At 41.1% G+C, this 12,637-nt stretch overlaps 1 protein-coding gene across 1 annotated transcript in view; it reads left to right on the top strand.

Moving 5' to 3' along the window:
- Positions 1-1,121: 1,121 nt before the first annotated feature.
- Positions 1,122-12,637, top strand: part of dachb (dachshund b) — a gene marked incomplete at its 5' end in the record, with an annotated part of 73,707 nt that continues 62,191 nt past the window's right edge. The window contains 4 exons of the mRNA XM_084331349.1: positions 1,122-1,314; positions 5,883-6,028; positions 7,671-7,818; positions 8,172-8,345. Of these exons, the coding sequence (XP_084187475.1) occupies positions 1,122-1,314; positions 5,883-6,028; positions 7,671-7,818; positions 8,172-8,345 (661 nt within the window). The remainder of the gene's footprint in view (positions 1,315-5,882; positions 6,029-7,670; positions 7,819-8,171; positions 8,346-12,637) is intronic.

Here is a 12,637-nt window from a genome sequence, read left to right as displayed (position 1 = left end):
TACTACAATCTATTTTGATGTCAGTATTGGGTAGCCTATATAAACAATAATACGAGAGCATATACAAGAACAATGAATCTCACTGCATGTATGATGTAGCCTGCCTTTCAATACATGAACTTGAATTCCATCATGTTTGTGTGCGGGACTCACAAGGCTGTTGTCACAATGGGTGGTACCGGTACAGTAATAACAGTCCACACAATATCACGATGGACCATGCCATAGCCTATGTTCTATTAGGACATGATCTGTGACGACAAATGTTCTAGAATGTTTGATTAAGATATCATACTCTGACAGCATGCCTATGATCAACAAAAACGCGAACTTGAATCCCATCATATACATAGTCTGTCCACTATCTGGTGTCATTGCAATGCGTTTTCTATTCTTTCTTATACAGTAAAAAGGGGGAAGAACACTATATCGTGGGTGTTCATATGACTTGTATTCTGCTTACAGCTTCGAAATTCCACTTGTTTCGTTTAACGTAAAGCCTTTTAAATATAATCAAAACGTTCCCGTGTTTCTGCGGTCTGTGCGCAAAATAATAACGAGTTGAGCTACGCGGAGTTTTGATTGATTGATTGATTGAAAAGTTTATTAACAGATGGCAGAATGGGTACAGTACAGTACAGCTCAATACATACAATTGTTAAGAGGATGCAGACCAGAGAAAGACTTTCGTCTTGTTTCCATCAGGGTCCCCCATTTTCAATTCATCATATTGAGCGCAGTCAGTCAGTAGGCCTACACCCCGTATATTCCGATAACGCTATATAAACCATGCTGCATTCATTCTGAGAGAAAGATCTATTATTCCAAATGCTATTTATAGGGTTTTGACCATAATTACACTACTGTTGCTATTTTACAATGAACTATAATTAATTACGGTTCATACAGAACATGCCAGTGTTGAAACTAATGCACAGAAGCTCATTTCCTTGTTGTAATAATATATTCTACCACTGGGCGTCAGCTAAGTGTGCTCCGAGCTGTGCGTACACATAAGCACTAAGTCAAGTTCAAGTTGAAATTGATGAATCCCACTCTTTGCTTAGAAATGATCGTACGCACAGGTTAAGCACATATCTGCGCGTAAGACACGTTGATGAATGAGGGCCCTGGTCAGAGGAACTAGAGACCTGGTCAGAGGAACTAGAGACCTGGTCAGAGGAACTAGAGACCTGGAGGAACCAGAGACCTGGTCAGAGGAACTAGAGACCTGGTCAGAGGAACTAGAGACCTGGTCAGAGGAACTAGAGACCTGGTCAGAGGAACTAGAGACCTGGAGGAACCAGAGACCTGGTCAGAGGAACTAGAGACCTGGTCAGAGGAACCAGAGACCTGGAGGAACCAGAGACCTGGTCAGAGGAACTAGAGACCTGGTCAGAGGAACTAGAGACCTGGTCAGAGGAACTAGAGACCTGGAGGAACCAGATACCTGGTCAGAGGAACTAGAGACCTGGAGGAACCAGAGACCTGGTCAGAGGAACCAGAGACCTGGTCAGAGGAGGAACTAGAGACCTGGTCAGAGGAACCAGAGACCTGGTCAGAGGAGGAACTAGAGGCCTGGTCAGAGGAACCAGAGACCTGGTCAGAGGAACTAGAGACCTGGTCAGAGGAACTAGATACCTGGTCAGAGGAACTAGATACCTGGTCAGAGGAACTAGAGACCTGGTCAGAGGAACCAGAGACCTGGTCAGAGGAGGAACTAGAGACCTGGTCAGAGGAACCAGAGACCTGGTCAGAGGAGGAACTAGAGACCTGGTCAGAGGAACCAGAGACCTGGTCAGAGGAACAAGAGACCTGGTCAGAGGAACCAGAGACCTGGTCAGAGGAACTAGAGACCTGGTCAGAGGAACTAGAGACCTGGAGGAACCAGAGACCTGGTCAGAGGAACTAGAGACCTGGTCAGAGGAACCAGAGACCTGGTCAGAGGAACTAGAGACCTGGAGGAACCAGATACCTGGTCAGAGGAACTAGAGACCTGGAGGAACCAGAGACCTGGTCAGAGGAACTAGAGACCTGGTCAGAGGAACTAGAGACCTGGTCAGAGGAACTAGAGACCTGGTCAGAGGAACTAGAGGCCTGCTCAGAGGAACCAGAGACCTGGTCAGAGGAACTAGAGACCTGGTCAGAGGAACTAGAGACCTGGTCAGAGGAACTAGAGACCTGGTCAGAGGAACTAGAGACCTGGTCAGAGGAACTAGAGACCTGGTCAGAGGAACCAGAGACCTGGTCAGAGGAACCACTCTGGTTACCTCCCACACCACAACATGCACGCTACAGAAGGTACAGACTCCTGCCGTTGCCCTTGACCAAGTTACTGGCATTCCAACTGGAGCTGGTCCTGGAGTGCTGCACTGTGCCTAGGTACCGTTCCGTTCCCTTCCTTTCCCTTCCTTTCCTTTCCTTTCCTTTCCTTTCCTTTCCTTTCCTTTTTTTCCTTTCCTTTCCTTTCCTTTCCTTTCCTTTCCTTTCCTTTCCTTTCCTTTCCTTTCCTTTCCTTTCCTTTCCTTTCCTTTCCTTTCCTTTCCTTCCCTTTTAAACCTAAGATACAGATAGAGAGAGAGAGAGAGAGAGAGAGAGAGAGAGAGAGAGAGAGAGAGAGAGAGAGAGAGAGAGAGAGAGAGGGAGAGGGTTGGCAGCAAAGGAGGAGACGATGATGCTGATGATAATATTTGTATGGCAGCTTTTCAAATACAGTTTACAGCCATGCAAAAATGCAAAAACATATAAAACAAACAAAAAAGCATAAAAGAAAAAAAGAAATACATCCCATAAAACCATCAATATAAAACCACAAGAGAGAGAGAGAGAGAGAGAGAGAGAGAGAGAGAGAGAGAGAGAGAGAGAGAGAGAGAGAGAGAGAGAGAGATAAAGAGAGCGAGAGAGGGAGGGAAGGAGACAGAGGGAGAGAGGGAGGAAAGGATGAGAATTTAAGTACAGGGGATGTATGGATGAAATGGCAGATCGCAGAATAGTTGCATGTGTGTGTATATTATGTGTGTGTGTATATGTGTGTGTGTGTTGTGTGTGTGTGTGTGTGTGTGTGTGTGTGTGTGTGTGTGTGTGTGTGTGTGTGTGTGTGTGTGTGTGTGTGTGTGTGTGTGTGTGTGTGTGTGTGTGTGTGTGTGTGTGTGTGTGTGTGTGTGTGTGTGTCATCTCGGGTGCGTCACAGCGCCTGCTCAGCCCTTAATGCTTAACACACTGACAACTGTGTTAACTGCACTGTGAAATTAGCACTGATTAAGATGCTCCCTCACACACACACACACACACACACACACACACACACACACACACACACACACACACACACACACACACACACACACACAGACACACACACACACACACACACACACACACACACACACACACACACACACACACACACACACACATATACACACACATATACACACATATACACACATATACACACACCCACACACACACACACACACATATACACACACACACATGCACATATACACAAACACATCCACTCACACACACACTCAAGGATGTCTTTAATCCTTGCCAATTAGTAGCGCACATGATTGTCAGAATACTAACGATGTGTGTGTGCGCGTGTGTGTGTGTGTCTGTTATTGATTGTCACAATGCTGGCTCATTGCCTTCCACGCCTTAGTGAACTTTAAGATTGTATATAAACTTAACTCTAAGCCTGAGAAGAGCTACGTGACTACTTTAGTGCAGAATCCAATCGAATCAAATCAATTGAGTTTAATTTCAAGTCATGTAACTGAAAGATGCAGATGATTACTTATTATTACTGTGAAAACAACAACGTTGAAATGCTTGTTTAAATTCTTTCTGCCATTTTAAAAGGGAACATTCAAGTTCATGTATTGATTTTATTGTGCCCGTTTTGTTGTACGAATTATATTGTACTATTATGTTATACTATTAATCCAATTAAATCATAACCTAATCATAAGACGAGGGCTGATTACCTGATTCAGTCTGATTTTAAATTCACAATTGTTTTACAGTGTATCATGTGGCACAAAAGATCTGTTGTCATATTAAAGAGGACAGTGATGTTTATGAAGTTGAACTGTAATCATGTAATATTGATTTAATATACTCTTAAATACACACACACACACACCCCGTTCTCTATCCCTCTATCTGTCATTTCATCCATACATCCCCTGTATTCCTCCTACCTTTTTGTCTCTCACTCTCTGTGTCTCTCTCACTCTGTCTCTCTCAGTCTGTGTCTCACTCTGTCTCTCTCAGTCTGTCTCTCACTCTGTCTCTCGCTCACTCTGTCTATCTTTGTTTGTCTTTCTCACTCTGCCTCTCTCACTCCTTGTGTCTCTCACTCTCTGTCTCTTTCTCTGTATATCTCTGTCTCTCTGACTCTTCTCTCTCTCTGTTTGTATCTCTCTCTGTTTGTCTCTCTCACGCTGCCTCTCACTCGCTGTCTCTTTCTCTGCCTCTCACTCGCTGTCTCTTTCTCTGTCTATCTCTGACTGTCTCTTTCTCTGTCTATCTCTGACTGTCTCTTTCTCTGTCTATCTCTGACTGTCTCTTTCTCTGTCTATCTCTGACTGTCTCTTTCTCTGTCTATCTCTGACTGTCTCTTTCTCTGTCTATCTCTGACTGTCTCTTTCTCTGTCTATCTCTGACTGTCTCTTTCTCTGTCTATCTCTGACTGTCTCTTTCTCTGTCTATCTCTGACTGTCTCTTTCTCTGTCTATCTCTGACTGTCTCTTTCTCTGACTCTTCTCTCTCTCTGTTTGGCTCTCTCACTCTATGTATCTCACTCTCTGTCTCTTTCTCTGACTGTCTCTCTCTCTGTCTGTCTCTCTCACTCTATGACTCTTCTCTCTCTCTGTTTGTCTCTCTCTGTCTGTCTCTCTCTCTCTGACTCTTCTCTCTGACTCTTCTCTCTCTCTGTTTGTCTCTCTCTGTTTGTCTCTCTCACTCTCTGTCTCTCTCTCTGACTCTTCTCTCTCTCTGTTTGTCTCTCTCACTCTGTCTCTTTCTCTGACTCTTCTCTCTCTGTTTGTCTCTCTCTGTCTGTCTCTCTCACTCTATGACTCTTCTCTCTCTCTGTTTGTCTCTCTCTGTCTGTCTCTCTCTCTTTGACTCTTCTCTCTGACTCTTCTCTCTCTGTTTGTCTCTCTCTGTTTGTCTCTCTCACTCTCTGTCTCTCTCTCTGACTCTTCTCTCTCTCTGTTTGTCTCTCTCACTCTGTCTCTTTCTCTGACTCTTCTCTCTCTCTGTTTGTCTCTCTCTCTGTCTGTCTCTCTCACTCTCTGTCTCTCACTCTCTGTCTCTCTCTCTGACTCTTCTCTCTCTCTGTTTGTCTCTCTCTGTTTGTCTCTCTCACTCTCTGTCTCTCACTCTCTGTCTCTCTCTCTGACTCTTCTCTCTCTCTGTCTGTCTGTCTCTCTCACTCTCTGTCTCTCTCTCTGACTCTTCTCTCTCTCTGTTTGTCTCTCTCACTCTCTGTCTCTCACTCTCTGTCCCTGTCCTCTTCAGAGCTCATACCAGAGGCCATTTTGTGTCCCTGCGCACATTTCATTTGGGGATAGAAGATGTAACTATTTGAAGTTTGATATGAACATTATGTTGCTAGGCAACAAGGAGGCTGTCAGCTGTGTTTTAACGTACCAGGTGCGTGTGCCGCCATATTAGCTTCCATCCGTTTTTTTATGAAAAACACCTTTTTTCCACGCATGTTTGTTTCATGGAGAAGGAGCTCGCCAAGCGAGTGTGTGCATGTTTACCTATTACTGCTTCAGACCCGACGAGATGTGCGCTACAGTTCAGCAACCAGAGTGAGACGGCAACGGTGTTTCTGAATCTTGTCCTTCTGTTCTCCCTTACAGAAGACTCCTCATTGGCTCTGCCCATGGTGAAGCCCATGGTCTTTGATAGGCTGTCCTCAGGTCAAGCCCTGCCCCCTGGCTTCCCAGCTCCATTCCTATTCGCTGACGGTTTGTCATCTGTGGAAACCTTGCTCACCAACATACAGGTATGGTCAACTTAGTTATACTATAGTTATACTACTACTGAATAATATGATCTAAAACATACAGGTATGGTCAACTTAGTTATACTATAGTTATACTACTACTGAATAATATGATCTAAAACATACAGGTATGGTCAACTTAGTTATACTATAGTTATACTACTACTGAATAATATGATCTAAAACATACAGGTATGGTCAACTTAGTTATACTATAGTTATACTACTACTACTGAATAATATTATCTAAAACATACAGGTATGGTGAACTTAGTTATACTATAGTTATACTACTACTGAATAATATGATCTAAAACATACAGGTATGGTCAACTTAGTTATACTATAGTTATACTACTACTACTACTGAATAATATTATCTAAAACATACATGTATGGTAGTATGTAGTTATACACTACACTTATACTACTGAGTAATACTATTTAAAACATAAATGTATGGTAATTCTTTATCTAAATCATACAGGTATGAAATAGTACTACAAGATAAATAAAAAGAATGCCATCACATTATAATTTGTACTAGAAGAGCCGTCTTGCTAGCGGGGCAGTAAAACACACCCCCTGTCCCAGGACCCGTGGTGCAGTGCTATAGGTGTCCACTGAGAACGCCTGTGTGAATATACCAAATGTTCTCCTTCATCTTTTTCTAGTCATTTCTCTCTCTCTCTCTCTCTCTTTCTCTGTGCGTTTTCACATGCTCCTTGTTTTTTTGTATTTCTTCTCACCCCTTTCTTTCTTTCTTTCTTTCTTTCTTTCTTTCTTTCTTTCTTTCTTTCTTTCTTTCTTTCTTTCTTTCTTTCTTTCTTTCTTTCTTTCTTTCTTTCTTTCTTTCTTTCTTTCTTTCTTTCTTTCTTTCTTTCTTTCTTTCTTTCTTTCTTCCTCTGTTCATCCTCGTCCTGCAGCAGGTTCAGAAGCTATATTCAATCCTGTGTCCTTTTAATTGCACTGTGAAGGCTTGTTAAAACTCTCTCTCTCTCTCTCTCTCTCTCTCTTCCCCCCAACACTTTCTGTATCTCTCTCTCCCTCCCATATCTCTCTCTCTTCCCCCCAACACTTTCTGTATCTCTCTCTCCCTCCTATATATCTTTCTCTTCCCCCCAACACTTTCTGTATCTCTCTCTCCCTCCCATATCTCTCTCTCTTCCCCCAACACTTTCTGTATCTCTCTCCCTCCCATATCTCTCTCTTCCCCCAACACTTTCTGTATCTCTCTCCCTCCCATATCTCTCTTCTTTCCCCCTTTCTGTATCTCTCTCTCCCCTATCTCTCTATCATCCCCCTTTCTGTATCTCTCTCCCTCCCCTATCTATCTCTCTTTCCCCCCTCTCTGTATCTCTCTCTCCCCTATCTCTCTATTTCCCCCTCTCTATATCTCTCTCCCTCCCCTATCTATCTCTCTTTTCCCCCTCTCTGTATCTCTCTCTCCCCTATCTCTCTATTTCCCCCTCTCTGTATCTCTCTCCCTCCCCTATCTCTCTCTCCTCCCCCTTTCTGTATCTCTCCCTTCCCTATCTCTCTCTTTCCCCCTCTCTCTTTTTCCTTATTTCTCTCTTTCTCCCTCTCTCACCCCTCCCTCTCTCTATCCCTCCCTCTCTCTCTCTCTTTCTCTCTCTTCCAGGGCCTGTTGAAGGTGGCGGTGGAGAACGCCCGTGTCCAGGACAAACAGATCCAGGCGGAGAAGAGAGAGCTGAAGATGGAACTGTACCGAGAGAGAGAGATGAGAGAGAGTCTGGAACGACAGCTCACATCTGAACTACAGAGCAGAGGTGACATGAGAGATAGATAGATAGATAGATAGATAGATAGATAGATAGATAGATAGATAGATAGATAGATAGATAGATAGATAGATAGATAGATAGATAGATAGATAGATAGATAGATAGATAGATAGATAGATAGATAGATAGATAGATAGATAGATAGATAGATAGATAGATAGATAGATAGATAGATAGATAGATAGATAGATAGATGGAATCTTCTGTATCCAAGCAATAAAGGACATTCAACCATATCTCGCTGTCTCTCTCTCTCTCTCTGTCTCTCTCTCTCTCTCTCTCTCTCTCTCTCTCTCTCTCTCTCTCTCCCTCTCTCTCTCTCTCTCTCTCTCCATCAGCCTCCATCCAGAAGCGTTTGAAGAAGGAGAAGAAGGCCAAGAGGAAGCTCCAGGAGGCGTTGGAGTTTGAGTCCAAAAGGAGGGAGAGAGTGGAGGACGCCCTCAAACACTCCCCCTCCTCATCCCCCTCTCCGGAACCACTGCATACTAACAACAACAACAATAATAATAATGGTAACAGTCGCTAATAGGGAGGTGTAGTGGTTACGTCATTGTTGTTTCCGGCCGGTCCACCTCGCTTGAAATTGCAATGTATTTCCAATGGACACATTTCTAAATCGTCTCGTTTAAAACAAATAAAGCATGAACATTGGCATGGTGTACCTTTCTGTGTGTATTCATCCACAATCTATAGCTCAACATGAAACAATTAGCAATTAATCGTAAACTAATTACCTATCATTTTATTTCAACCAAAAGTGCTTAAACAATAATGTTAGTGATAGAAGGGAACTCATTTTGTGCAAAAATGGAAAGCTTGCCAATGTTCATGAGGCAGAATTATTACAATAGCCGATAATACTTTTCCCCAATGATAAATCCCTATACGGGTGGACCGCGCGGGAAACTAAAGTAACGTCAGAATACACCTCCCTATAGATCAACATTATTAATTGCTTGAAATTAAAGGTCCAATCTGTAATATAAATGTGTAGCCCCACAACCAAAAACAATAATTAGGAATGCTGACCAATATTAACACTTTCAGTGCCTTTGATTAACGTTGATTTACCCTGTTGAATGCCGCGACCCACTTCAATGATAGCGTTGTGAACGCATATTCTCTCTCTTAAATTATGGCTATGTGTCTAATCTGCCTGTCGTTTATCAATGAATTGTTTGCAGTCAACATTGTCGAAACGGATTGTTTTTTTATCGGTTCATTTTCGTTTTATAGCATTTAGAAAAGCCCTCGTTTTCAAGGAAGATATAAAGATTCCGTGATAAAAGGCATTTACTGGAATATTCTAGAATACACAAAAACGTTGTCATTTGTCGGCATATTTATGAATCGTTTTCAAATAAACGCTAGATTATCGATAGTATATGTGTACTTATGCACGCTATAGACGCGAGCTGAAAAATGTATTCTCTTATTTCCTCATCAGCGATCACAGCCAAACAGCCACATCACACATAGGGCAAACGCTGAAATCTCTGTGAAAACAGGTCTGATTATCCTAAGACTGGTAAAATAGATTCCTTACCTGAGATCAGATGTTATCCAAAAAGATTATTCCAATTCCTGATCGCCATTCCAAATATCGATCACGCTTATTGATTACAGTGTTGGTACTGTAAATACATAATCGTCGCTGTTCTGAGGGCCGGCGATCACTTGGTCTCTTCAGTTGGCTTGATAGAAAAATAAAATGAGCAAACTGACCACTCCTCCTGCGCATCAGTCTGAGCTGATGGGGTGCAGTTACACAGGGAGAGACGATAGTGGGCGGTATCTTCCCAATTGAGCTCAGAGAGAGACTGTAGCACTAACCCATGGCTCGATTGATGAAATATGAATTCAAATCGCCAATAAAAACAATACGGCAAACAAACGACATTTCGCATCGGTCGGCACTCAATGGGGGGGCTGATAAAACGAGATATGACGTCGCTGGCACTCAATGTGTTAAAGAGAGACCAATAATAATGTTCTCTAGCTGATTTACTGAGCCCTTGATGCGATGACTGACACTGGACAAAATATGAGTTTTTAAACGGATTTACTGCATTTACATTATTCATTTATTTAGTCTGTAAACCGTTTGTTTACATTGGTAGTTTTGGTAAAAACACTGGAGTAAAACAGACCTATATATTCTGATTTATAACAGGTTCATAAAGTTCAAAAAGCTTATTGATCAAACTCTTCAAGGCTCTATATGAATGTACCCAACATTTATATGATTAAAATAATAATTATGGATTGGGGCTGTAACATATCATGTTTTTCGTTTTATTGACATTTGTTTCTTTCTTTGTTTTTTGACAGTAACAACCACGCTTGCAAACTGTCATAGAAACAACATTGGATACATTTTGAGTTGTGTAAATAACATTGAATCATCATTGAAATGTAGTTGTCAACATTGATTCAACGTCGATTCAAAATAAAATGTTCAACCTCAACCAGAACGATAATTCTGATGTCATTTCAACAAGTCAAGTCAGATGTATTTGTTTAGCTCAAAATCACAACAAGTTACCCCGCCGGGCTTCACAGATCAACAAGTAACATCACAATAGAGCCACAATATGCATAATGTGAGCAACGTTCAAGACAGGGAAGGGGAGAATTGGAAACAGCGTAATTGGGATGGGAGAAAAAAAGTGGATAAAAAAAATAGATCCACAATAAAAAAACACCATAAAACGCACAATTTTACAACATCCCCAGACTTTCCCCAATGAAGATAAGGAACGACTCCCTGAAACCGAGCAATAGGGGTGAAAGAGGGAGAAACCTCAGACGGGCTTCAAAGTGGATCCTCCATCAGGGTGTCAGTGATATAGGTGTTGCTATGGAGGATAGAGGGATAATAGAACAAGCAGATAATTGGTATGAATATGTATAATTAGTCTTAAATACTAAAGTGTTTAACACTTTGAAGGTCTCAGATGTTAAATCATTATATAGACCACAAAGTGTGTTCTGTTGGTTAAATACGATTGCAACCAAGCGAATCAATGAATTTAATCAATGCCACTGCTCTCTGTGAATGTACTGTACAACTAATATAGTTTTGCACCAGATATAGCTGTAAGATAATTGTCATGTGTGGTCCTTGACTGACTCGTCAGTGACTTAACGGTATGGAGCAATTCACTTACATTACAGTAATACATTTCGATATGTTACAGTATTATAAAATAAGCAAACCGTGCAAAACAGTACAAATTAAATAAGCGAGGGATCAATATTCCAGTCACTTCTATAGGATCAATACATTGAACACCAAAATGAAAACAAATGTAATAACCTGTTGTGTTTTATTAATTAATTAACCTTTATTTTCATTAACCTTTATTTAACCAGTTTAGACCCATTGATATTAAATCTATTTTTCAAGAGCGACCTACAGTACACACACACACACACACACACACACACACACACACACACACACACACACACACACACACACACACACACACACACACACACACACACACACACACACACACACACACACACACGCACGCACACACACACACACACACACACACACACACACACACACACACACACACACACACAATCATCTCATCAAAAGTGCTTTACAGTAAACGTGCAGGGAAGCTATGTGATCCTATCTAAATTAAAACAAAACAATCATCAATAGAGTTTGTTTCTATAGCTTTCACCATGCCTTTAAATTCACTAAGATTGAAGCAAGGAGCCGTCTATTAATAGTTATTAATTTACCTGGAGCTGCAGCGAAGACCCAGGAGCAGCTGGAAGACACGTCACCCACGATAGGCCTATAGATATAGATGCTTCTTCCTCGTAAAATAAGGAATATTTAAAGTCTTCCTCTAATTACTAGTGAAATAGTCTAAAAACATATCTGTATTATTTTGTGTCATAGTTCATCATCCTGTCTCTGCTTGTATATGTACAGTAGGATCGCAAACATGCATCCCTCTGACTCTAATAGGTCACAAACATGCATCCCTCTGATTCTAATAGGTCACAAACATGCATCCCTCTGACTCTAATAGGTCACAAACATGCATCCCTCTGATTCTAAGGGGTCACAAACATGCATCCCTCTGAGTCTAATAGGTCACAAACATGCATCCCTCTGATTCTAAGGGGTCACAAACATGCATCCCTCTGACTCTAAGGGGTCGCAAACCAAAAAGGTTGAGAACCTCTCTACTGGAGCAGCGGCTCTCAACGGGTGGTCCGTGGACCACTGGACAATGACAGAATGTATAATAATAATAATAATAATAATAATAATAATAATAATAATAATAATAATAATAATAATAATAATAATAATAATAATAATAATAATAATAATAATAATAATAATAAATAATAATAATAATAATGATAATATTTATATAGCACATTTCATACATGAATTGCAGCTCAAAGTGCTTCACAGCAAATAGCATAAAATGAACAGACATAAGAATAGGTATAAAAAGACAATAAAAGTAGTGCAATATAGAAAGTGCAGACATAATAATAGGCATAAAATAAGTACAATAAGTACAGTGTTGCTCGAAACACAATGACAGAATGTATGACTAGTTAGTTAGTTTTAGTTAGTAGAATAGTTTAACTTCACTATAACTTCATCCATATTTGTCTAATAACAAAGACCTTATTAACACTTTGGATGCCCAACCCGAGTTTTCTCGGGTTTGCCCCGCGGGTTGAATGCCCATAACGAGAATATTCGTTTTTTTCTCATTTTTTTTATATTAGCGATCTGAATTCATATTTCATC

Source organism: Notolepis coatsorum (genome assembly GCF_963971535.1).
Source record: "Notolepis coatsorum genome assembly, chromosome: 1".
Taxonomy (NCBI): Eukaryota; Metazoa; Chordata; class Actinopteri; order Aulopiformes; family Paralepididae; genus Notolepis; species Notolepis coatsorum.
This window is presented reverse-complemented; position numbering and strand designations above follow the sequence as displayed.